This window comes from Gossypium hirsutum, chromosome A01, assembly GCF_007990345.1.
Source record: "Gossypium hirsutum isolate 1008001.06 chromosome A01, Gossypium_hirsutum_v2.1, whole genome shotgun sequence".
Lineage (NCBI taxonomy): Eukaryota > Viridiplantae > Streptophyta > Magnoliopsida > Malvales > Malvaceae > Gossypium > Gossypium hirsutum.
Window position 1 is genome coordinate 10,581,757 of NC_053424.1, and position 27,263 is coordinate 10,609,019.

The 27,263-nt window shown below is 32.6% G+C and overlaps 3 protein-coding genes across 6 annotated transcripts; 1 reads left to right on the forward strand and 2 right to left on the reverse strand.

Moving 5' to 3' along the window:
• The first annotated feature begins 162 nt into the window (after window positions 1–162).
• Window positions 163–3,727, forward strand: LOC107917899 (uncharacterized). The gene is made up of 2 exons (XM_016847303.2): window positions 163–1,239; window positions 3,191–3,727. Exons 1-2 carry the CDS (start codon window positions 269–271, stop codon window positions 3,204–3,206), a joined length of 987 nt encoding a protein of 328 aa, XP_016702792.2. The 5' UTR covers window positions 163–268; the 3' UTR covers window positions 3,207–3,727.
• On the reverse strand, window positions 2,101–5,300 carry LOC107917898 (probable galacturonosyltransferase 12). Its single transcript, XM_016847302.2, has 6 exons — window positions 4,732–5,300; window positions 3,984–4,039; window positions 3,694–3,849; window positions 3,018–3,608; window positions 2,609–2,911; window positions 2,101–2,529 (listed from the first exon to the last, which is right to left on the reverse strand). The coding sequence occupies exons 1-6, from the start codon at window positions 4,943–4,945 to the stop codon at window positions 2,245–2,247; spliced, it is 1,605 nt and encodes a 534-aa protein (XP_016702791.1). The 5' UTR covers window positions 4,946–5,300; the 3' UTR covers window positions 2,101–2,244.
• Window positions 5,301–20,492: 15,192 nt separating this feature from the next.
• LOC107917807 (autophagy-related protein 18f) lies at window positions 20,493–25,728 on the reverse strand. Of its 4 annotated transcripts, none has more exons than XM_041076035.1 (8): window positions 24,851–25,724; window positions 24,181–24,636; window positions 23,685–24,104; window positions 23,130–23,243; window positions 22,193–23,023; window positions 21,729–21,895; window positions 21,054–21,424; window positions 20,493–20,811 (listed from the first exon to the last, which is right to left on the reverse strand). In XM_041076035.1, exons 1-7 carry the CDS (start codon window positions 25,046–25,048, stop codon window positions 21,232–21,234), a joined length of 2,379 nt encoding a protein of 792 aa, XP_040931969.1. In that variant the 5' UTR covers window positions 25,049–25,724; the 3' UTR covers window positions 20,493–20,811; window positions 21,054–21,231. The 4 variants fall into 4 exon arrangements, with proteins under 4 accessions (XP_040931969.1, XP_016702618.1, XP_016702620.1 ...); XM_016847129.2 differs by having other exon boundaries at window positions 23,116–23,352; XM_016847131.2 differs by lacking the exons at window positions 20,493–20,811; window positions 21,054–21,424 and having other exon boundaries at window positions 21,851–21,895; window positions 22,124–23,023; window positions 23,116–23,352; window positions 24,851–25,728.
• Between the last annotated feature and the right edge of the window lie 1,535 nt (window positions 25,729–27,263).

Genomic DNA, 27,263 nt, shown 5'->3' on the forward strand with positions numbered 1-27,263 from the left:
ACAAAAAAATGTTAATATTTAATGCAAGTTTTATGTTAATAATTAAAAACTTAATTATTATTCAGGAAATAAATAAAAAAGACCTAATTAATATTTTAATTAAAGATACCTTTTATTACTATTATTATTTTCAGTTTTGAAATCCCACTTCTTGATAATGTTTGATTTTCCTTCTTGTAAGGCTGCAAAATGCCCATCATACCTTATCTTTTTGCACATCTTTCAACTACCTCTGCTCAAAGTATCAAAATTCAGTACACCTACAGATATGGCATCCAATTTTCTCAAACTTCATCTTCAAACCTCTAAAACCCAGATACCATTCTCTCCCACGCACCCAAACTATCATTCCCATCTCTCTTTCATCAACCCGAATGCCTCCTACAACCACAAGTTCCCCACTTTAACACTACATGCATCACTTATTTCCCCTTCTACACCTCCCTCATCCAGAGAAGAAGCCATTCTCCAAGCCAAAACATGCCTTTCCACCTGCTTGGAGAAGCCTCTCAACAATCCCAAGCTAGTAGGCAAGCTCAAGAAGCTAAAACAACCCAGGTTTCAAGTTGAAATTCCACTCATTGATGACTGTCCATCATCTCTAGCTCAACTAGCTCTAGACATCTTTAAAGATATGTCACTCAAAAGGAAAGGTTCTTTAGTTGAGATTTTAGTTCTTTGGCCTGATGTTCGTTTAAAAGAAGCTGGAATTCAAACTTTTGAATCATCCTCCTCGTTTAGCCATATTGAACATATTGACTTACCTTCAGTTAGCAAAAATAATAGAATTTTGAGTCCTTCAGATGTAGCTGTCTTTTTGGCCCCTGAGCCATCGCAGCTTGCTCTTATCAAAGCAATAGCTGACAGCTTGTATCCAAAGCCATTGGTGATTTTCAATCCTAAATGGGGTTCTGACGAAGACAATGGCTTTGGTGATTTGAAAGGATTTGTAGGATCTTTTGAAGTGATTTATTCATTTATGGGCTTAGAAGTCAGGGGTGTTTTGAGTAAAAGGAAAGGAATGGTTTTCAAGTGTGTGAGAGATGGGGTTTTGAGTGGAGAGCAATGGTCGGTCCTCGTTGAAGAAGATGGTGAATTGAAGGTAGTTTCAAGGTTCAAATCAAGACCAGGCATTGAGGAAGTTGAGAATGTGTTGTATAATTTGATGGCTATTAATTCTCCCATTACAAAATCTGCCAAGTTCTTGAGGGATTTGGTCTCTAATGTTACAGGAAAAAAGTAAGTTTAGTTGAAAATTTTCCAAGTTTTACAGGGCTTATCTATTGAGCTTTCTCATGCATGAGTAGCTTGCTGTCTACTTACTACTACTAGTTTTATTGAATTTGTGCTTCTCTGATTTTGATTTTCTCGTATACTTTTTCTACATTCATTGAGATTAATAATTTCTTTTGTGTGTATTTTGGTATAAGAATTTTCCTATCCCTTCAACTCCCTGGATATGGAGGTTTGCTGTCAGAAATGGACATAGGGAAAAGAAATATGAAAAGAATGGTGTCATTGGCAAAGTGGACAATGAGAATATTTTTTCAATTTGATTAACAAAATTATTTCAGTTTTTTGGTGAATAAAAAAGGATTTGGAATATTGACAATAAAGTCGTTGCTAAATAGCAATTAAAAATTGCAGATCTCCAATGCTGACATACATATATATAGTGAAATGGACATATCAAGCAGGTAAACTTGCCTTGTAGCTCAAAAAGGCAGCAACCTGTTATACTAGTTGGTGTTTGATGGTTGAATCCTTCAACTTGATGTTATAGCTCACCACCCGCTTATGAATATCCAAAATTCAGCTTTGCTTATTCAATTGATAATTAATAATTCAGTATTGACTTACATTACAGGTTTTGTAGTTCCCCTGTAAAATCACAAACCTCAGCCTTTCTTATTATGATTTTTCTTTTATTAATAAATATCACAGTTTTCATTATCTAATTTCATGTTTAGTTGGTTAATACCAGGTATATTTGCAAGCTTTAATCTTTTATCTCAATACAGTATGAAATTATAGAAAAAGAGAGATCATCATAAGGGAAGAACAGTTTGAGAAAAAAAATATAAAAAGAGCAGAAGCCTGTTGGTGTTATGATTTTCAGAATCTGTATTGTAAGGCCTTGAATTTGCAAAGAACTCTCTCCCCCTTATCTTCTTTCTCATATACAAACATGTATATTTTTATCATCATTATCGTAACTCACTATATACTCTCAAAATGTCTTTGTTAAGAAGCTCTAATATGACATCCCTTTATGAACTTATCCGAGAAATCGATGTACTTAGCCCACAATGGTCGGAGTTGAGGGAAGGCTATGTCGAGCCAAGGCTTTGCTCTGCCATTGAAATGGATGACCCCAGCTGTTTCAGCATCAGCTAATGTTGTATTATCTTGGTACCCCAATCCCAACATGTGCCAAAATGGATCAATCACATGAACATGCCCATAGAATGCTATTAAACCAGGGGGTAATGTTCCTAGTTGCCACAAACTGAGGTCTGATTTGAAATTCTGCAGGTACCATTGAAATTATTCCCCACATTTATCTGATATATACTAAAATCAAAGTGTATATATGTATGTATATTACCTCTTCAAGCCAGTGATAGTATGTGAGGCTAATATTTGTCTTCCTCCAGGCCTCGAGATCGAAAATGTTCATGCCATATGCCCATGCACATTCGTTAGGGTCAAAATTCTTTGCAATTAAAGGATGGGAGAAGTTGAGATAGCTTTTGAACCGCTTCGACATGACGAACGAGTCTTCACCCCTACATGTCTCCACTGCTCCATTAACTTTTCCATTCATATCGATGTCCCACAGAGGTGAAAGATCGGTTTGAATCACGATGTCATCGTCTAGGAAGACTACCTTGTTAAGGCTCGGAAACAACTGCAAAGAAAACGGAGCTGAGTAAACTAGTAAAGGCCATTTACTACTTGTCACTATATCTTCCTTTTCCATCTACTTAAACTAACAAAAGTAGTTCATTTATTACCTCTGGTAAATGTATCCGAATGTGATTCATCAAGGAGTTGTACTTAGGACTGAGTGCTTGTAGTTTCGCGGCGATAACTTGAGGCTTCTCAGTGTTATTCGCTACGATTGCAGATGATCCCCCTCTGAACTGTGACCTTACTCTTTGATCTTTTTCCATTGCTTCCAAAACAGGAACCTTCCCTTTTGAAAGCCAATCGAATTGATGCAAAGCCTTGACCTCAATTATAGCAGGGTCTAAAGGATGCAATGAGAACCAGGCCTGCATAGGGGAGTAAGTTTTCCTATCTGTTATAATGTGGAGCACGAATTTTTCGGGGCGTAACGCGTTTTTAACAAGGGATGTAGCGACGACCGAGGCTGCAAGCACATTATCTGAGGCAAGGACAAAGTGGAAGTAAGAGTTATCAACAAGGGCCGGGACGAGTTCGGCTGAAGGGAGTTGGAGGCGAGCGGCTGCATTGTTGGAGTGTTCATTGGCTAGCTTTAGTGCTAAGCAATGAAGCTGTTTCGGTATGCTGCTCGATGCTACATGGCGATACAAATATTCTTGAATTTTGGCTGTTCTGGTTCTTTGTTCAAGTAGAACTATCTGAAAAACAAATGCCAAATTGTTCATTAGCTCCAATGATATCTTCATTAATTAACTACAATATATGTATTCAAGTGAATAATACCATTTCTCTAAGCCTTAGAGCAAAGGCTTTTGCATCTGATCTGCTTTGTTTCATTTCAGACATAAACTCTTGTAATGTCTGAGGAACATCAGTTTTTCCTAGTACTTCATCTTTGCTTACTGGTTCTTCTAGGATTCGGTATATCACCTCTGGGACCTGTTGCAATAAACCTCAACCGTATTACTTAAGCAAAGAACAACAATAATGAAAACAATTATTCGAAAAGAAAAGCAAATATTTTAATGAAAATAAGTTGTTAATTAGTAACTAGAATGAGAGTAGGAATTTACAATTGATTCTATCCTTCTTCCCAAGATCCTTGGTCCTATTCTTTTTCCCAAGCAACCTGCCATAAATAAATAAAAAATCAGTAATTAATTAAAAAAAAAACCAAATATCTTGTCATTATTATTGCTTTACTATACTTGTATGAAGTATTTATGTATTTGTTTTTTCCTTGCTAAGGATTAGGTTGTGAAAACAAAAACTGTTAATTAACCGACCATCTACAGGCAGAAATAATATCTAAAGTACTTTCACATGCTTAATGGTGATCTATAGGAAGTGAGCATAGGCATGCATACATACATTGATATATTTATATATATATATATCATACACAAAGATATCCTAAATAAATATGATGGCAAATCAAGGGCACTTTTTTAAATGCAGCTATATCACTTTGTATATTGTCAACTAAGATTCTCCATCTACATCTCTCAATTTTTTTTCTCTCTCTCTCTCTCTGTGGCTATGGATAATCATAGAAATCACAATGCCGGCTTCGGCATTTTCAAAGCACATCAGATAACAAATTTTATGTTAAAAAACTCATACATAGGAGTTGCTTTAAAAGAATATCGTTTTCAAGTTTAGTGATTTATTGTACACACATATATATATATATTTAAGTATAAAATTCATGTTACTAGTAACATTATCCTATATGAAATTTTTTCCAGGATTTTTAGTTTATTTATCTGATATCTGCAACATTGGAACTTGAATTTTAATAGAAGACAAGGGAAAGCTTACCAATGGTGGAACACTTGGGATGGTCTCCATCAATGCTATCAATAGTTGACAAAACAAAGATAAAGCGGAGAAGGAATGTGAAGAAGAGAAGTGAGTAGAAAAGCATCCGATAAGAAACCTTTCTGGAACCAACCTTCACTTTGATGAATTCTCTAACACCTTTCCCTGGAAGTACTGTTACATGTCTCAAACTTGGCGAGATATGAAGCTGCATGGTTTAATATATTGTGTTAATAAAAAAAACCAAAGAACCAAAACACCAAACAAAAATAAGCCTGTGGGATGATCCTCTAACAGTTGATTAGGGAAATGGTATGGAGACGGAGGTGAAGGAGGAGGAGGGATGAATAGAGGCAAGTAAGGAAATGGTGTAAAAAAAGGAAGGATTTGAAAGGGGAGTGTTTTAAATTGTAGCTGTCAGTTACCTAACCTTGCTTAACATAGAGGCTAAATATATAATATACACAAAGCCATGGGAGTAGTAAGTTTAAGAAGAAGGGGGGGGGGGTTGTTAAAAGAGAAAAAGACATGGGACTTTGTTCTTGTTGAAGTTTGGAGGTTTGGCTTGGTTTTCAAGTAGGGGAGTTGAGAGATCATCAAAAATAGAAAATTCAAAGAAAATAAATTAAAAGAAAAAAATTTATTTTGTTTGGTGTTACTTAGCTTTGCCTGCACATGAAGGTTTACGTTATTACTGGTTTACATCCATGGTCAAATTCTACTATTAGTCCCTGTATTATTAGTAAGATATGAATTTAGTTCTTGTATTATAATTTGGTCATTTTAATTCTTATACTTTTCGAATTTTAAAATTTTAATAATAACACGGTTAAATTCGTTATACCAAATTATTCTATTAGTCCCCTAGTAAGTGTAAGTTATGGATTTCGTATGTATTCTCCAATTTGATCATCTTTAATTTTTACACTTTTTGAATTTTGAAATTTCATTCATTTCTCAAACGGTGGTCATTGAATTAATTCACTAAAATAATGTGACTTTTTTAAGTATTTTGTGGAATTAGCAGCTTCACATGACATTACATATGTGATCATATGTTTTCGATATAAAATTCTAAAAATAACATATTTTAACTTAACGACTATTTGGGTTAATATCAAATTTTCAAATTTTAAAAAATGTAATAACTAAAAATAATCAAACTAAAATATAAAAACTAAATTCACAATGGATTAATAATAAAATTCGACCTAAATAAATCAATTTATTAAAAAAAATCAAAATACATTAGATTACTCTATTTTAGGTGAATAATGTGCAGGGCATGGCACCATTGCTCTTTGTACGCCAATCGGAAAATAGAGTTGCTCATTATCAGGCTAATATAGATTTAAAAAGAGATAATTTATTAATGTTTGATATGATTGTTAATATTCAATAAAGAGTTACGATATTTTGATAAAAAAATTTAGATTAATTCTGTATTTTAAAAGTTAAAAGTTAAAAATTAAAATTATTTTATTTTCTGATTTAGTTTGTATTTTTTAGTCAAAATTTTTCAATAACATATTTATTTTGTCAAAATAATTTAATCAAAATGTCAAAAAAAAAAAACCTTGACGGAAAATACTGTTAATGTTAATAATTAAATTAAAATTTTTTAATTGAATTGATTTTAAAATTTAAGATGTAAGGATTAAATTTTAAATTTGACCAACGTACAAGGATTGACAACATATTTAAGCTTTTTTTTTTTTTGACAGTACAGAATTTCTGAAAGGAAAATGACATTCTCTGACACCTGGGGGTATGAATCAAAGGGAGTTTGGTTGTTGGAATGAAAACTCAGCAACATCTACTTCATTTTTTTTTTGTATTATATATATTAAAACATTCATTGGCCAAAATCTTGACTGAGTTTTAGTTTAGTCACGATTTCAATGTTTTAATATTTTGGTATTTGATTTTTTTAGGAGATAAAAATAGTAAGATTTTTTTTAATTAATTGGCTTCAAGGTGTGTATATCAAATAAATTATTAATTATGGAAATGTGAGAATTAAGTGAAGTTACCTTTAGAATTTTAATAAGTAGATGCTTAAATTCATTTTTAAAAAAAATTAATTGGGTTGAAAATTTTAAGATTATGTATAATTACTATGGTATTAACTTAATTAAATGAGGTGATGATAGGAAAATGTATTATTTCCTTGTAAGGAAACTATGTTTAGCTACAGATTATTATTATACATGAAAATTATAACATCACCTAATATCATAAGAAAAAAGCTATAAATTTACATTCCAACACCACTTATTTACCTCATAAAACAATCATAAGAAATCATCACACTTTCAACTATTATTAAACTTTTAGAGTTTGATTTTTATGCATCTAATTTTATCACTAGCTATAAATTTACATCAGCTGGTCAAACACCAACTATTTGCCTTGTAAAACAATCATAAGAAATCATCACACTTTCAACTATTATTAAACTTATCTCCCTCCAACGTGGAGGCAGAATTTGATTTTGATGCATCTAATTTTATCACTAGCTATAAATTTACATCAACTGTCAAACACCACTTATTTACCTTGTAAAACAATCATAAGAAATCATCACACTTTCAACTATTATTAAACTTATCTCCCTCCAATGTGGAGGCAGAATTTGATTTTGATACACTAGCTATAAATTTACATCAGCTGGTCAAACACCACCTATTTACCTCGTAAAAAATCATAAGACCACCTATTTACCTCGTAAAACAATTATAAGAAATCATCACACTTTCAACTATTATTAAACTTATCTCCCTCCAATGTGGAGGCAGAATTTGATTTTGATGCATCTAATTTTATCACTAGCTATAAATTTACATCAGCTAGTGAAACACCACCTATTTACCTCGTAAAACAATCATAAGAAATCATCACACTTTCAACTATTATTAAACTTATCTCTCTCCAATACGAGGCAAAATTTGATTTTGATGCATCTAATTTTATCACTCCAAAAGGGAAGGAAAGAAAGATAATTATTTAATTATAAAAATGAATTTAGAGTTAAAATTAAATGATTATTATAAATTATATCAAATGTAACGCCCTAAAATGTAACGCCTCGAAATTTTATTGTGAGAATCTACAATAATTAGATTTCTATATCTTTGGTTTTGTGCTCTGCTTTTGTGTCTAAGGTCTAAAGTTTGAGTTGCGTCATTAAAAGGTTTTGTTATTTTAAAATCAACCCTTAGTCATGCTTTACCTGGTTAAGTCCAATTCAGTGTGAAATTGTGCTAAGAATGAGCCTGCTCGTTCATTGGTTAAGTATCTATCTATATCTTGTTAAGTCATGTGTTCTAGTCCTGAAAGAGACAATAAGGAATCTTTTTGACAAATGCTAGAAATCTGCTTGGAAGTTAAGAATTTAATTAACGTTAGTTTTCTTTTATTTTTATTTCTTCTTCATCGCTTTCATCTTCTTCTCCGTTCTCTTTCGTTTTATTTTATTTTATTTTGCTAATCGGAACCATGGGGGATACGGGATTAACGAAAATTTTGTTGTTAGTCACTGGTCAGAAGGCTATCGGGTAAGTAACTGTCAACGTGAATGTTCCCACAATTTACTTTCATTTTCGTAACTTGCATTAAATTATTTGTGAGTTTCGAGAATCTCTGATAAACGATCATTTGTTTCCTAATAGGCGAGAATATTAGCAATAAGGAGTAGCAACTCGACAACTTCTGTGATTGTTGCTGAAATTTCGGTGAGTTTGGGTCTGTCGAAGGTTTTGTGTCAAAACTTTTGACTTAAGCATTTAGTACGTAGTCGGGAAATTCTGCTAATTAAATGGTTAAATTGTGTTACTGAATGATTGTTTTAGGCTTTGAGGATCTTTTACGTTGTTGTTACTTCGAAATCTCTTCAGGTGCGTATCGAAAACTTTAGTTTTTTTTCAAGTTTCGATCGCCGAAAATGGTAGCTGTCGACACTACACGGCCAGGCACATGGGTGTGTGGCTGACCGTGTGGTTAGCCATGTAACTCACTGTTTATCACTTTACGGCCATACGGGCAGGGACACGGGCGTGTGTTTAGGTCGTGTGTGGCCATATTAGTGTAGGGTTCATACGAGCAACGAATACAAGTGTGTGTTCGGGCTGTATAACTCACTGTTTATGGTATAAGACCACACGACCAGAGACACGGGCGTGTGCCTTGGCCGTGTAACTCACTATTTATGGTATAAAACCATACGGTCAGGGACACGGGCGTGTACCCGGGCCGTGTACCCGGGCTGTGTGATTCATACGGGCAGGGACACGGCGTGTGTCTAAGCTGGTTAACTAACTGTTTATGCTTCAAAACGACACGGGCAAGGCACATGGGCGTGTGACCAGCTATATGGCATGTTATTAGGACCCAAAACCTATTTTCGAGGCTGTGAATATTGTTTAACACTGATACTGACTTCCTCATTGTATGAATGGTTGAATTTAATTGTATGAAAGCTATCTAATATTCTGAGACTGATGTGTGAATAACATAATTGCATATATACTATGACACTTATTCTGAGGTTGAACTACCTTTTCTGTTTGTGAAATAAAATAGAATGACTGAATACTCGATATGGATATTTTTGCTCTGCATTTGCATGGGTTGAGATATAGCGAAGAAAGAAGTAATTTGTTCTGAAATAGTTGCTAAGCCACAATAGGTATAAATCTGACTCTGGCACTTTGTTGCATTCTGATCTAGCAGCTAAACTGCGTCTCCGTAAAAGTGTCAAATGGACACTTTAAGGTGTGCAGGGTTGGTTGGGCATTAAATGTCCTTAACGATGTGTTGGGATGGCTGAAGACGGTGTGTAGCAGTTGGGGGTAGGAATATTGCATCTGAATTTGATCTATACTATATTTGGAACTGAATTTACTATATATATGTGTGTAACTAATCTGCTCTGAATCTGAACTAAAAATTTTGTCTGTATCGAAGCGAATCTTTGAATTTGGAATTTTTTATAAATGAGCATTAATTGAACAAACTTCTTTTACGCACTGAGTTCACAACTCATTTTTGTTATTGATTGGATTTCAGGTGGTTCTCAATCTTGAATGGGTCGGTGCCGCGGGAGCTCGGTCAAGCTTTTACCTTTCTTTTAAGTGTTATGTTAGGACTTTCGGTAATTTATGATAGTAGAACTTTGGAAGATTATGCACTAGCTAATCTTTATGAGGAATGAAGCATGATTTAGTATTATTGTGTTACTTGTGTGATATGTAAGTATCGTTGATGTAACTCGCTAAACTTGGACTGGACTTCTAGGCCGGGTTTAGGGTGTTATATAAAATATCATATCAAAATAATTGTATTTAATTAAAAATATTACATCACATGAAAACTGTATATAAATTATTTACAATGTAAAATTTTATTAAAATCAATAACAATTACAGTAGATCAAAAAAAAAACAATAACACAGTATGAATATATGATTTTTTTTTATTTAAATCAACTCGCTATTAAAAATTATATAAAATACACAATAACAACACACAAATGATTCTCTAATTTGAATCACTATGTAAAACAAAATATAAAATAGTTACACTTATGTTAAGATAAATATATCCTCCTCCTTTCCTTCCTTTTTATCATTAACCTTTCTTATGAATAAAGAGTCATAAAATGCATGAAAAAATAAATTATTAGCATGTAATTTTGAATTTATGTACATCATATGAAAAATAACTTGAATGTATGAACATGATAAAATTTACACTATTACAATAACTTTTAATTTTAAATCCTATAACTTCATGTGTGTTTCTTAATAGTCATAATCATAGTCAATGTTATATTATTTTATGAAAATTTTCACACATAATAAATTTTTTTTGGATAGATTTTAATATTTTTTAATATTATTTTCATGTAATTTTATATTTTGACATTGGGAAATTGTCACGTCCAAATTAGATCATAATAGAATTAATTACTAAATATTTTACTTATATTTTTTCATTTTTTAAATTTATTATAACTTAGTAATTTAAATCTAATAACACCAACATTTATCTAGTTATAATAATTATAAACATGTAATAATTACATTATACAAATGTAAAATAGGATACAATTTAATAAATTAACAACATATACATATTACAATATATAACATAAACTATTAACATGAAAAAAAAATTATATAAATATTTAGATAGAGAATAATTTTCTATTGGTATTTTTGTGATGGAATGAGGGAAGCAGGATAAGAAAAGACCTTGGATGGTTGGGACTAGAGGTGATCATGGGTCAGGTCGGGTCGGGCCGGGCCTAGATAAAATTTTAGGCCCGTCTATTAGGCCCAAGCATGTCCCGACCCAAAATATGGGCCTAAAAATTTGTCCAAGCTCGGCCCGAAATAAAATTACTAAGCCCGAGCCAGGCCCGGCCCGACCCATATTAAATTTTTTTGCTTATTTCATTAAATAAAAAATTTTAAAAATATAATAAATCAAATATATTTAAAAACATAAAAATAAATATTAAGACAAATAAAAATAATACTAAAACAATTCTTAAAACAATACACAAATTGACAATATAATAAAAAAAGGTTATATTAAAAATTTAAAATGATTAAAAATAAAATAAAATAATATATTAATATATAATTCGGGCTAGGCCGGGCCCGGGCCAAAAAACTCTTACTCGAGGCCCGGCCTGTTTTCTAAACGGGCCTCTTTTTTTGTCCAAACCTATTTTTTGGGTCTATATTTTTACCCAAACCCTCCTATTTTTCAGGCGGGCCTTCAGGCCGGGCCGGGCCGTCCAGCCCATGATCAGCTCTAGTTGGGACAGCTTGGAAAACTTTATCAAGAAAGAAAATGAAGGGGGAAAATGTTGTAGGGAGGAAACTCTAATTCTTGCTTTTATTTGTTTGTATCGAGAATACATGATTTTATACACCGAGTAAAAACAATAATTGTTGGTAACTAATTACCAATAACAATTGTAAAGTAACTTATTAAGACTAATTGCACTCAACTAATAAATTAATTATCAACAGACCTTTAGTAGCTATTTAGCTAGCATAGCTAACTCTATCATCTCCTTTTGCACTGGCGGAGTGTAGTAGAGACCCAATAGGGTCATGGCTCCCTCTAAAATGGTAAAATTTTAAATTAGTCCCTTTTATAATTTATAAAATATTAAATTAGTAATAGTAAAATTGCACACTCAAATGATAAAAAAATAGATTAACCCTTTAAGAATTATAAAAATATATGCTATTAAAATGATGAAATTGTATTTTTACTATCGTAAAAATATGCAATTTAATTTTGGTCCCTCCAAAAAAAATTCTGGCTCCACCACTATCCTTTTGGTCCTTAAGATACTACTCATCTTCCTTAAGCTAAATCGATGACAGAATACACCCTAAGCTTCTTCCTAAAATAAGATGTAACACCCCTCACCCGTATTCAACGCCAGAATAGGGTTACGAAGCATTACCAAACTTATAACACTTTTAAACATATATTTCATATACAATTTATCAATTCAAATACAACAAAACCATAACCAATCATAGTGTTCTTTAAACGAGCCAATGAGGCCTTAAACATGCATTGAGAGTGGTTCGGGACTAAACCGAATACTTGGGAAATTTTTCAACACTTAGTAAAATTTTTCCCAAAACAGGGGACACACGCCCGTATGTCTTACAAGGCCATTAGACACACCCGTGTCACAGGCCGTGTGAACATTCGAAATGGAAGCACATGGCCGTGTCCCAGCCCATGCCTTACCTTGTGTCCAAACAAGTGAGGTTGCTGACTTGGGTCACACGGCCAACCACACGCCTGTGTGTCTAGCCTGTGTGCCCTTCGAAATAGACATGCACGCCCGTGTAACAGGCCATGTGCCAGGCCGTGCCAATCCTATGGGGTATACTGACTTATGCAATACGGCCAAGTCACACGCCCGTGTGCTAGGTCGTGTGCCAATTAAGGGGTGTACTGACTTGTACCAAATGGCCAATCACATGGCCATGTGTGAGACTGTGGGGAGAATACTGACTTCATTTCAATTTTAACATCAGGGGGACACATGGTTGTGTAACATGACCATGTGTCACACACGGTTGAGACACACGCCCGGGTCTCTGCCCGTGTGGACAAAATAGGCTATTTACGAAGCCATTTTACCACCCTATTTGGTACACACATTCACCTACACATATGGCACAAAAACAAAGCAAAATAGGCAATCCAAAACAACCAAATCAACCATAATTCCTACCATTTCATCTAAACATTTCTTAGCCTAAACCTCAATCACTAACATCATTAATTTATCAACCATTTCCAAGTAACGTTAAGAACTTCACAAAATGGCATTAGCATTTCTAAAAACATTTACCAAACATACTTTATTTTGTTCCAATTCATAAGCATAATACCAATCCCACAAACCTCATAATATAAGCCATAAGCACACTTATATATACATAATCAAACTAGCCAAATTACGTCAAATCTCATGACTATATAAATACAAACCAAAACACAACCATTCACAAGCTATCCCAAATGGCAAAACTCACTACTAATACGTCCATAATCCTATACATGCCATATGACCAAACCAAAAGCTCATAAGTACCAAAATTATGGTTGGATAATGTGACGTAGCCTTTGACAGTCCCCGTATCCGAGCTAGCTTTGAAATCACTATAAGACATGGGAAAATAAAAAAAAGTAAGCTTTTTAGCTTAGTAAGCTCGTATAATAAAAACTTAACTAATTACAAATACACCTTTCATCAATTTAAACATATTAACATGTACGTTATGATTACTAACAAACCTTTCACAAGCTTATTCATAAGCTTATATGTAAACTTCGTAACTTCTTCGACTTAAAGTTCATAATATGCATGTATATACTTGTACCAATCCGTAACAAGCTCATACCTATTCAAAATACCGTTGAATACTCAAAATCTCGCATATAAGTTTTGTACATAGCCGAAGCTATCTCAAATCGCACACTTAGTGCCATATATAGCTGAAGTTATCTCGAATCGCATACTAAGTGCCATATATAGCCGAATCTATCTCGAATCGCACACTAAGTGCCATATATAGTCGATTTGTCTTCGAATATAACTGTAGTTTCGTATATACAATTTATACAATATCAAAGCATTAAAAGCATAATTATTACATACGAACTTACCTAAAATATTAAAAAGGCGAATCGAGTCAATTAGTCGATAACTTGCATTTTTCCCCAATCCTGATCCGGATTTCATTTTTCTTGATCTAAATATATTCAAAATTAACTCATGTAATCAACTATTTATTCAATTCAATACAAAATATACATTAAGGCTATTTTACACATTTACCCCTAAACTTTCACATTTTTCACAATTTAGTCCTTATTACCTAAAATTGCAAATTCATGCAATTTAGTACAAACCTAAGCTTAGCCGAATTTAATACATGTTACTAGTAGCCCATATTTTCAGTTTCTTCACACTTTTAACCACCACATTTCACATTATCACAATTTAATCCCTTTTTGACATTTTTGTCAAAAACCACTTTACAAAAGCTATTAATCTAACATTAAACCTTCCAAATCTATCAAAATTATCAAATTGCTCAAGCATTCAACAATGGAAACTTAATAAATCTTTAACAGTTTCAAAATTTAAGGTATGGGATAGCTAAAATACGAAGCAATGATCTCAAAAACATAAAAATTATTAAAAACCGAGTCAAAATCACTTACCAATTTAAACTTGCAAGTGCCGAACCCTAAAACACAACAAAATGTTTTCTTCTTTTTCAATATTCGGCCAAAGAAGATGATAATGAAGTTTAAATTGATTTTGTTTTATTTAATAATTTATTAATAACTAATTTACCATTTCAACCTTAATAAAACATTAATATATCACATAAACCATGGACATAAATGTTCACTAACCTTAACAATGGTCTAATTTCAACATAAGGACTCTCACAATTTAATTTCATAGCTATTTAATACTTTTAACTATTAGAAATCCAGTTTTACGCTTTACGAGATTTAGTCTTTTTTATCAAATTGACCAACTAAACGATAAAATTTCTTCACGAAACTTTCACACACACATACTATCATGCCGTAAACACTTAAAATAATATTCAAATAATTTTACTACCTCGAATTTGTGGTCCCAAAATCACTATTCTGATTTGATTAAAAACGAGCTGTTACATAAGAAAATAATCCAACTGTTAAAGGTTCTGTTAAGATGTCTACTACTTGCTCAATTGTAGGATTATGATTGACTTCTAGTTTATTATCAGCAACATGTTCTCTAACAAAGTGCATTTGGAGCTCTACATATTTTCATCTGGTGTGCAACATAGGGTTACCAGACATAGCAATGACACTTTTATTATCACCCTATATTATTGGAATACATAACAATTCAACAAGTTCATCAAAGAATGACTTAAGCCACATCAATTTTGAAACTATGCTAGCAACACTATTATATTATGCTTTGGATATGGCAACTCCAAGTTGCATATTGGAGCTCAAAGAGGATTACCTCCTAAAAAAACAACATACATTGATGTTGGTTGCTTTCCCTCCTAGCTACTTCCCCAGATAGCATTTTTAACACCCCGAAACCCGGTCCAAAAGTTTCGACAGGGTTCTAGAGGTCACATTGGCCACCAAAATGGCTCAGAGCAGAACGACGATCAACTTATGAAAATTTTTTTGAAATTTTTTTTCCTTAGTAATTTACAAACATTAAACATTTTTATCACTCCAAACCAGTTTAAAATCAAGTTACTAATTATATATTAATTTTGTAATCAAATCAGAGTTGTAATTCGAGAAAAACTAAAACCCCAAAATGAAATTGTAGCAGAAAATTTGATGTCTTTTTTTAGTCGAAAAACCCATAGATTATTACCTTAAAAATCGTATGCTTATAAATGAATAATAATGATTTGGTGAAATTAAACCCATGCATGGCATCCAAATTTTTTAAACCAAAAACAAATAACCATAACCCATACCCACAGTTTATATAATAGCCTTAAAAATTGATTAAAATCACCATACCAAACTTATGAAAAACTTATTTATACCAAACCAACACGAAACATTTTGAGACCTCAGATGTGTCGTGTTAGAGATCAAGCTACACGAACTCCCTAAAAAGGCAAACTAAATGGGTAAGCTATATGAGCTCGGTATGAGTCCAGAACAAAAGTAAATAGTAAATGACGAAGAGCTAAACAAAAGAAATTACAAAAGCATATTTACATACAACACACAAGAATCTTGAACTGACAGTCGGATATATGAATAATTTCCATTAACATACAAAACACAAACACAATAAACCAAACAAACATGTTACTTAACACACCATATTATTCAAATTATTTCACATACGTTCCAACATTCGCACAAACAAATATAAACTCAGATACAAAATGAATATAATAAGTAAAAATATTCCTGCCCAACCAACCAGAACACCACTCTGACCACCCTGCACACCACAATTGGGCTATGGTAGGCCCATCCACCCTATATACCACAAAGGCTATGGTATGCTCATCCACCCTACACACCTCGATAGTGGATTTAACCCACTCAAATAATAGGTATATGTAGCTGAGCTGACATATATAAATATATTGCGATAATAAAATATTACAGTTAAACTGTCGAGTCAGACTTCCTTCTCTTCAAACATATCCTAAACCCAAATGCACACGCAAATAATTTACAGAAACGTATAAACTTATTTTCTAATTTCCTTAACCATCATCCTTAATAAAAAATAGCTCAGATTAACCGAATCAAATCAAACATGTTCGTAAACAGTTATAACATCATGAACCACATTCTACATATCCAATTAACAAATACCACATTTAAGCATTTATGTAATTAACATAACTAAATCAAATAAACTCACATACAAAACTAAAATTATACAGTAATACTCTCTTACTAGACCTCCCTCGAACAGTAACGGTGTCCCAAACACATTTACAAAGGCTTAAAACAAGCGTTGAATTACACAGAAACCAAAACGAGTCAATTATGAACAAGGAATAAAAACTGAAAAAATAGGGCCACACGATCCTATAGAAGGATCCAGATTGTGTGAGAGGGATACATGGTCATGTGACTGAGACACATGCCCGTGTGACTGAGTTACATTACCGTACGGCCAGGCCATGTAAGTCACTGTGTCGTGCGACAAAATTAACACATTTAAGAAGCAAGGAGGACAAGGTCGTGTGACTAAAACACAGCCCGTGTGGCTAAGATATACGGTCGTGTGGCTAAAACACACGCTCGTGCGCGATTGAAAAAAATCCCCAAACAGGGGTTACACGGCAGTATTGTCAACCCGTGCAGCTTACCCCAAACCGTGTGACTCGAAAATAAACTTGTTTCTAGGATGGCATACGACCATGTGGACCACCCGTGTGGCCCCAAAAACGCACCAAAATCGACTAAAATTCGTGAAATTCATCAACAATATGGTCCCTAACTACATTAGTTTCAGAAACACACCTGATTACGTGATTCCAAGCACCTACGAATGATCAATACCCACTGTTATGCTGATCTGAAACTCAATTACACAAATACACCAAAAACTAAGAAAGTTTTCGATGGCAATAGCATGGAAATCTTCGAAGGCAAATGATCAAAACTCAAACAACCAAACTTGATTCAACATTTAATTGAACAAAAAACGAAAGGCAACCGAACCTCCTAACAGATAGCAATCAACCAAAATATAAAAGTCTCAAGAAAAAAAAATTAACGATCCATATGAGAACGAATAAAGAAGGAAAAACACTTTAAAAAATCAAAATGAAAAATTTGAAGAAGAGGACAAATGTGAAAGAGATAGAAACGTGAAAGAAAGAAAGTGAGTGAGGGAAAAACGTGGAAACAATTTTGGGATTATTTTCCCTTTTTTTTTCAAAATTCAACATTAAAGCAAATAAAATCTAATTAAAATAAAATTAACAACTTTGACTCATTTAGATTTTTTTTAAAAAATGGATCTAAAAATTAAAACAAAAATTCTCATTTTACACACATGAGAATTCAAACACAAGACCAAAGGTAAATTGACTTTTTACCATTAGACCAACAAACTCATTTTTTATCTCTCAAACGCACAAAAAACATAAATATCTAACGAAATTAGCATGACCCACCCTACAAATTTAAAAACTTCTAACCCTAATTTCGGAGTGTTACAGCATCTGAGTAAGCAAATAAGCTCATACTCTCTACTAGTCAAAATAAGATGCCATAGTTACAAGTACCCTTCAAATACCTATATGTTTTCTTCAATGCACCCCCCCCCCCCGCGCTAAGTAGGTTGATTCATATACTAACTAGCCATGCTCACACCTAATATTCATAATCTTCCTGGGTTTTTTTGTGCAAATAATCTTAGTGGTTGATTTGTAAGAATAGAGATTATGAATTGCATCCCAAATTGCAAAGGCAATATCACATATCACCAAATTAGGTAATATATGTCTGAACTAACAACAAATAACAACTAGGATGTTGATGAACTATCTTTATTATCATATGCAATTCTCTCAAGATTTTTGGTTCTTTAACAAGACTCATCAACTACAAACTTAGCAAGAACTGAATAAGTTCCTTCAAGATATATAACTTTAATCTACAACTTTTTACGATAAGATATACCTATTTTATTTTTACAAAGGAAAGTTTGCCTCATCCAATTAAATATTGATTTATTTATTTGTAAAGTTATAACGTCATCTAATAACACTATTGTTCTACAATTGTTATTTGTAATTTTAAAAAATGTTTTGTTTACATGACACAATCATCTACATCACTTGATATGTAGGCTCTGATACCATATTAGAAAACTTTATTTAACATTGAAGAAATCATTTGGTTGAAAAGAAAATGAAGGAAAAGAAAGTGTTGAAGAGAGGAAAAACTTTGATTCTTGTTATTTTTTGTTTATATCGAAAATACATTAGTTTATATATAGAGTAAATAAAATAGTTGTGGATAACTAATTACAAATAACAATTATAAAGTAACTAATTAAAATTGATAAATTAACTTCCAATAGACTTTTAATAGCTTGTTAGTTACCATAGTCGACTCTATCAGGCCAAGCGAAAAAAAAAAGTTATTTGGTCCAACTTAAATGTAACTCAAACAAAGAAATGCCTTGCAAGTTGTAGGTTTGTTTTAGAGGTAGCTTTTATCAAATACTAATATTCATGGAGGTTTGATTTGGGAAAATAGAATAAATGGACATGAATGTTGGATGTTAGAATAATTTGTTTTCCAAGACAAAAGTTGATGTTGTTCTCAATATCATGTTTAGGGTTTAAGATTTTCTCATAATCTCATACTATGAAATGAAATGTTATAGTGCAATGCTTACGCATTACTAGATATCATTACTATGTTTAAAACTAGACAAGACTTGAATTTTTTTTGTTTTTGATACATTACATTACAATTTTAAGGTAAAAATGTCATTGTCAAAACTTGAACTCCAACATTTGAGGTCGAGAGCTTCAATATCTATAGAGCCATCTACACTACTAAGCGGTCTTTTCTTCTTTTTCTTTACTTTTTCTTTTTGGCATTATTAACATATAGTTAAATTTCAATTTGGATCCCTTTATATTTTTAGATTATATAAAATGATCAATTTTCAGTTTTGGTCCCTATGTTACCTTTTTAGATTATATAAAAATTATCAAATTTTAATTTTGGTCTCTATACTACACTTAAATTTAAATTTTAATCTTTATACTTTAATTCTTTTACATACTTTGATGCCTTAACATTTATATTGTCATTAGTTAGTCTAAATATTTTTTCCTAATTAAAATGTTGACGTATTGAATCTAAATTTTTAAAGAATTTTTTAAAAATAAAAATATGGAATTAAATTCCAAATATACAGAGAATATTAAATCTTTAAAATAATTGTTTTTTAACTCTATATTTTAGCCCAAAAATATTAGCAACGCGAAGCATGAATCAAAATCGATGCTAGTTAAAAGTAAAAACCCAAATCAATATATCAGATTCAAAGGCACTCAATTCCTTGTTTCTGCAGTCATTGGTTAATATGTAAAAACATCATTTTGGTGCAACATTTCAGGTGGAAGGCCAAACATAGCATTACTTAGAAATGATTCAGGTGTGCTTGTGTAGGTGAAAAATGAAGGAATGTGAGGAGAGAGAAGAAAAGTGAAAAGAAAATTAATTTCTGAGTATGTTTCCTAGAAAACACTAGTGACAAGAAAGAAATTAAGAAAGGTTGATCATTTTCTATCCTAATTTATAAAAATCAATCATTTTAAATTGAAATGATAAGAGAAAAAAATGAGAGAGAAATACATCTTAGTACAAATTATGCATTTTTCAATTTTTTTTTTACAACTCTTACCAAATAATAGAAGGAAATAATAATTTTCTTCTTATTTTTCCATCTTTCCTATCAAGCACATCTATGAAAAAAAATTTATATTTTCCATCATTTTATTTTCTCACCCCTTCAATTTTCCATCATTCTAATTTTCTTTCCACTCTATCAAACAACGCAGTATTCTCTCTTTTGCTAAGCTATACAGCGAAAACAAGTTGCTGAAACAATAAAATCTACAACAATTACTATTTACTGCTGGAAAAAGAAAAAAGAAAATAGAAAATAGGGGAAACAAAGTGAAAGAAACTTGTATTTATCATGTTGCTATAATCTCGTTCTTTCATATAAATACAACTCCGAATGGTAACAAATAAACATTTAAAATTAATAGAACAGAAATGGGTTTGGGGCTATAAAGTAATGCTATCACTTACATTACATACCACCACTAAATATTGGGGAATTCATTCTGTTATTTACAAATTTAACATATAAGAAACCTAACAACATAGTATCCACATTTCAGCTTTTACCCCTTTTTTCTCTTAACAACCCAGAGTAATTACCAGCCTCTGTGTAGAATCAAAAGGATATATGCATACCTGAAATTAGAGAGAAATGTCAAATTCAGCTCATAATCATAATAGAGACAGAGCTTCTTATCAAGTCAACACTAGAAGCATAACAAGAAACTAGGAAAGGATAGGTATAACTAATCAATATTTAGCGAAGGAACCCCTAAGAACTGCTACATCTCAGTTTACACAATGTTAAAGCCTAAGGAACTCCCTAACATAATTACTAACATTCAACAGATGATTTAAGCTGGAAATAAAGAGATTACCTTTAAACAAGTTCATTGCCTTCATCTCCAAAATGATTGTCCATTTTGGGACCTTCAGTTCACTGTTACTATTTACAAACTTGATTTGAGCTTCCATTCTTAAGCTCTCTCTATATTACAATCTCAAGCTGTGTTTCAGTGTCAGGGCTACGATTGTTATTTACAAAGCCCCTGGCTCCTATAGAGGCATATTAGGACCATTCAAACCAGTTTCTTGGATGCCAGTGTGAAGTTCAGCAACCGCAGCACCATTTTCAGTCATGAAGTCAAGAGAGCCAGAGCTGCTTCTACATGAAAGCCGGCCATTTTCAGGCAGCCCAGACCTCTGATGCAACAGGCATCCATTGTTATTGGTATATACAGTTGGAATACTGTAGTCAAAGATGAGACTTGATGAGTTATACATAAATGTCAACAAAAGCAAATTGAACAGTTGTAAGGAATGTCATTTGGTAATAAAGCATAGAAAAACAAGGGCTAAAGAAACCAAAAGCATGATACACATTAAGGAATTAATTAAATATTCCTCACGTGGAAGTTAAATAAATGCATTATCTGAAAATGATGCTATGAACCAAAAAGCTCAAATATCTGGACATGAGAGCAGTGCAGAAACAAAAGATTTGACAAGCATCATGGGAATCAGTACATAGACATAAATTGCATTCAGCACACCTTGTCTGCGGGAACTTAGGAGTTTGAACATAGTCAAAAACCGGAACCAAGCTTTTAGACCGTGCTTCAATCATTTGGGCTGAGAAGTTTTCAATTTCTATTTCCCCACCAGAAGCATTTTCTTCAGCCATTTTGATGCCATCCATCACCATTGACTGAAAGTATATCTGGAAAGAAAAAGAACAAGAAGAAAGTTAAATATCTTTACAAAAATGCAGTGTTTAATATGCATTAGCTGGATTTACAGAACAGGAAAATCCCCCTCCCTTTCTATTTCTCACAATAACCTCTTCAACACCCAAGTATGCACAGATATAAACAGCATTAGTAGTGAAGGTGAGAAGCAATAACAAGTCCTTGAGATAGCCACCAAAGAACTATACCAAGTAAGTTACCTGGCACCTTTACACATGGGCATCTCTCCACAAACAAACATCAAAGAAATTCCGAATCAAGTCTGATACCTCTGGTTTTGCCCACAGTGGCATCCGAGCTTCATGCATCTGCAGTTCAGCTTCTGAGATATACAAATTATGTTTTTCCTCGGCGTTTGCATTTGCTTTCTTTACAGTATAGGAGGGGTCAGGGTATGTACTTCCCTCTTTCACTTCTTCAGGATATATTTTACTGTTATCCGTAGTCCCGTTCTCACCATATATGTCTACATTATCTTCTTGCTCCCTTCGCGTGTGTTTCTGACATATATTCCACTTCTGAATTGCGTCGACTACCAACCTTCCATCAGAATCTGCAGTTGACTCATGTGTTGTGTTTAATCCGGTAACAATAGGTGTTGAATCATCTTCAGCTGCTAGCCGTAAAGCATACTGTATCATACATCCAGAAGGAGAGAAAACCAGAAGGTGGTATTTTGCCTTTGAAGAGCTGCTTTCAGAAAACAAAAATTTATTGTTCTTGCAGTTATGAAAAGAGGAAGCAATGGCCCCTGAAAGGGGACTCATCCTGCCAGTTGCAGCTGCTGCAGCTCCACTTACAGTGTCTCTCCAGCCATTGTTCCCATTCTTTATTCTGCTAACAACAGAAAGTGTCACAGGGGGTCCAGATGCACAAAGACTTGTTTGAGTAGGTGTTTGTACTCCTAAATTAGGCAGCCAAGGAACTTGTGGCTTAGTCATAACACCCACAATGCTATTCTTATGGGCAAAATCAGCATCGCCAGACTGAGAACTTACAGATCCTCCCATTGGATTGATAGCAAAGAGATGGCTTGTCCCTCTCGAAGAACTAATCATAATCCAGTTGCTATCATCACTGAAACTAATATCCTGTATTACCTGAAATCTCAAAAGAAAGTAAAAAAAATTAAGAAAAACTCCAATTGCCAACAACAGATAAGACTTATACTCAACATTAATGCTAGTCTTACAGCATTTGTAATACCACGCTGCAGCCGGTATAGATGTGCGTACGATGCTGGTGCATTACATGCAGAAGAGCTTCCTTGAAGCCCAGGCATAATCTTGAACACATTGATACTGTGGCCCTGAACTGAAGCTGTTACAAGAAGGGTCCCACTGGGATCAAAGCATAATGCTGAAATAGGATGCTTGTGTGCCCTAAACTGAGCGATTACAAATTTACTGGCAATATCTCTAACAATTACCTGATAAGCCCAGGGAAAAATATAAAGTGAAGTGTAAAAACTGGTTTTGCTTGTAACCTTTTTGCAGATATAATTGGCACATAAGAGAGCACCATGGAAAAGTCATTTGAGCTTAATTAGAGGAAATGCAAGCCTTAGACTAAAACATATATATGAATACATAAGATATTGAACAAAAAATTTTCTACAAGTCTAACTTCACAGAGTATTAGCAACTTGCAGATTAAAAGTAAAGACTACAAATGGGACCAAATGTGCAAAAGACAACTAAAAAAGGGGGAGGGGCTGAAAAATACTAGTTTCGAATCAAACTTAGGGCGAATTATACGTACCATTCCAACATTATCAACACCCACTAAATGACCATTAACAGTTCCATTGCCTTTCCAGCCAGGACCTCCAGATTGCAGATAATTGTATGAATCAGGAAGGTATCTTGACAGTTTCTTATATCCCATGTCTCCTAAGGTTACAATGCCAGAAGCAAGTTGCTTGCTTGATTCTTTTGCATAGTGTGCGACAAGGCTCCCATTCGAAGAAAAACCAGGGAAACTTGCGGAAGGTGTAAGATGTTGTGGACTGACACGTCCACAATCGGAACCTGGAACAGGACTTCCACTGTAAGCCAGCCACCTAGGACCAACAGCCAGAGGTCCACAGCCTATACCTCCAGAACCAGGGAAGCCTGAGACTATAGGATTTGTAAGAATGCTAAATTCCCTCTCTAATTTTGTGGCACCAAAACAATGTATCTGCAAGCCATAAAAATAAGTTCTCAAACTCTGACTAAACATAAAGTGCTCAAAAAATATGCATAAGGTAACATACCTGAGCTGCTTGACCTACAGCAACAATTCGAGAACTGCACCTTACAGAATAAACAGCTGATCTAAACTTTAGCAAATGTACATAAGATTGAGATCTCAAGGAATAAAACCGGACAATGGTAGGCACAACACTACCATTCCCAGAATCACGGTTGTTTGCTATGCTTCCATTATAAGCACCATCCTGTATGCAAGTATCCTTGGAGAGCGACCCATCAGCAGAAACTACCAAAAGGGGACGGCTGTCTGCAAACTTGTCATCCGGTCTGATTTCTGGAGCCGGTTTTGGTAGCATTTGCATAAATGAAACAGGACCATCACATTTGGAAACCAAGTCACGGACATTATCTGCTTCTTCAACATCCCAAACCTGGAAACCAGACAGATAACCAAGAAGAAGAACTTGTCGAATGACATCTCCCTCACCTTCTAAATTGTCAAAGCCAGCCCAATGAACCTTTACATCATAAACACATTTGACAGAGGAATGTATTACTAGTCATATTTTATGCTCTTAACTTCAAATTACATATAACAACAGTCAGCATACACATTTAGAATAAATTGAAGTAAACAATTTTTCCAACTCTATAACAAGGAAATTAAAGAGAATATATATTTAGACATTAAAATTAGAAGGAAAAACAAAAGACCCCTCTTTTATTTCTTACCTGATCATAGCCAGAATCATCTTCCCTATCCACAATCGAGGATGCCACAGAAACCGCCGACCGTGCGACGGTGGAAGCACCGGAAGAAACGATCCTTAAGTAGCTGGAAATGGCACGGAACGAACTCCGAGCAGACCTGGAAACGACACCTCCGCCTTGTGTTCTAGACTGCCCTTGTCCATCTCCACTGTTCCTCATAATCCCCAACACCTAATTAAACAAACCCGAAATCAAAGCAATCCACCAACTTCTCCTTTTACTAACCCCCAAGGTTGTTCCTTATTACATTCTTTTAAATAGCTGGGTTTTTCGGGAAAATGAGAAATTATGAAGAATGGATGAAAACCCAGAAAGAAAGAAACAGACTTTTAATTGAAGAAATTTTCAGGGTACAAATGTCTCCATTTGAAGCAAATAAAAACAATCTTCTTTATGAAAAACAAGTGACAAACAAAACAAGATAAAACAAAGTCTGAAACTAAACAAGACAAAAAGACACGGCTTTGATTTTGATTCTCTGTTGTTTCTCTGAAAACTCAAAACTTTTATATTCTAAAAGAATTGTACAAATTAAAATTTTCGCAAAGGTATTAACCGGGATAAAAAGAAAAGAATTTTTTCTTTTAAATTAAAAAAAATAAAAGAAATAACTTTTTTTGGGGTTTGGAAATCGAATTAATTTTTTAACAAATAGAAATGGGAAATTAAGAACATAGAAAATAAAATGATCAGTAGAGAGTGGTTTTGAGGGGATTTTGAACGAAAATTTAGGAAACGATCCAATGAAAGATTGAAATATGAGAGAGTTTTGAGAGAGATAGAAAGAAGGTTGGATACTGAAGAGATGAAGTTGTTCTTCTTCTTTTTTTTCCCTTTTTTTCTTTTTTAACTCTCAAATTTCAATTCAAAGGTTTTTTTTTTCCTCCTTTCCCTATGAGGATTTTTTTTTGTGATTTTTTAAGGGTAAATGTTAAAATAGTAATTTCAATCAGATTAAATTTTAATCATTATGTTTGAAATATTACGTTTTAGTCACTTATGTTATTATGTTGTAACATTTTAGTTACTAAGCGTTAATTGTCATTAACGGTGTAACAGTAAATTAATGTGGCATGTTAAATTATCATTTCAAATAAAAAATTTTAGGTTAAATTATACAATTGATTTTTATATTTTTTTTATTTTGAGTAATTTAATTTTTTTCTTTATATTAAAAGAAATGGAGAAAGGAGGAAATAGAGTGAAAAGTAAAAGAGAATGGAAGATAAAGAAAAAAAAAGTTAAAAGAATATAAAAGAAAAAAATTGGTCAAAACGAAAAAATATGAAGATCAATTGTATAATCTAACCTAAAATTTTTTGTTTGAAATGATGATTTAACGTGACAGATCAGCTTCTCTTACACCGTTAATGGCTCAGTGACTAAAATGTTACAACACGTTAACATAAGTGACTAAACCGTAATATTTCAAATATAAATAACTAAAATATAACCGATTATTTTTTTTAATGTATCCTTTTAGTATATTTGATTTAGAAAATAATGGAGTTTTCATTTTCTATCTTGGAAAATTAAAAAATATATTAAAATTATTTTTAGTTTTTTATATAAAAATATTAAAAATTATTTTTTAATAATGAAATAAGAATATAGAAAAATAGAAAAATGGTAATTATCTCTATTAAAAATGCTTTATAAAATTAAAAACTATTAAAAATTAATTAATTTTAATTGAAAATTTAACGCTGGTTTAAATATGCAAAATCAGCTTTAAAATATATCAAATCTCTAATCTTGGTATAAATAAAAGAATTTTTATTTTATTCTTATTTTTTATTCAAAAAGAAGTATCAAAAGTTTTTTGCATTTTGTTTTTGAAAATAAAATTTTGTTTTTTTAATAAATGTGCTGTAAATAAATATCATATTATTTTTAAATAAAAATATGAAATAGTTAATTATCTTAAAGAAGAGAAAAACGATGCTTTTATTTTTTTTATTTTTACCTTTTATGCAATTAATAAATTGTAACATTTCAAAATACATAAAAAAAACATATTTATTCTTTTTTATTATTTATTTAAAATATTTAATTTCTAAGTTTATTCTATTTGCTTTGCAAATAGTTTTGGGAATTTTTTTGAATAATTTAATGCATAAAACAATAATTAAGAAGTCCAAAAGGTTACTTTCCCTTAAATGATGATATCAAATAGCTTGGTCTTTAATCACTAGTCATCAGTTTATCAAAACCGTTTAATAAAACGAATAAAGTTATATAGTTTTTAATTTTTTAAAGAATTTTAATATATTCTAAAAGGCTGTGTAAGCCTGCATTATATTTTCAATTCAACCACAAAAAAAAACACTATTAAGGATAAACATGTTCTTTCTCTTCTTTTTTATTTCTTTAA

Coding starts and splice junctions, on each gene's coding strand:
- LOC107917898 (XM_016847302.2), bottom strand. CDS start 4,945: ATGCAGCTTCATATCTCGCCAAGTTTGAGACATGTAACAGTACTTCCA. Junction 4,040..4,731: donor TCCCAAGTGTTCCACCATTG/GTAAGCTTTCCC, acceptor TATTTATGGCAG/GTTGCTTGGGAAAAAGAATA. Junction 2,530..2,608: donor ACTATCACTGGCTTGAAGAG/GTAATATACATA, acceptor TGGTACCTGCAG/AATTTCAAATCAGACCTCAG.
- LOC107917899 (XM_016847303.2), top strand. CDS start 269: ATGGCATCCAATTTTCTCAAACTTCATCTTCAAACCTCTAAAACCCAG.
- LOC107917807 (XM_016847129.2), bottom strand. CDS start 25,048: ATGAGGAACAGTGGAGATGGACAAGGGCAGTCTAGAACACAAGGCGGA. Junction 23,024..23,115: donor AGCGTGGTATTACAAATGCT/GTAAGACTAGCA, acceptor TTGAGATTTCAG/GTAATACAGGATATTAGTTT. Junction 21,425..21,728: donor CCTAAGTTCCCGCAGACAAG/GTGTGCTGAATG, acceptor CTTTGACTACAG/TATTCCAACTGTATATACCA.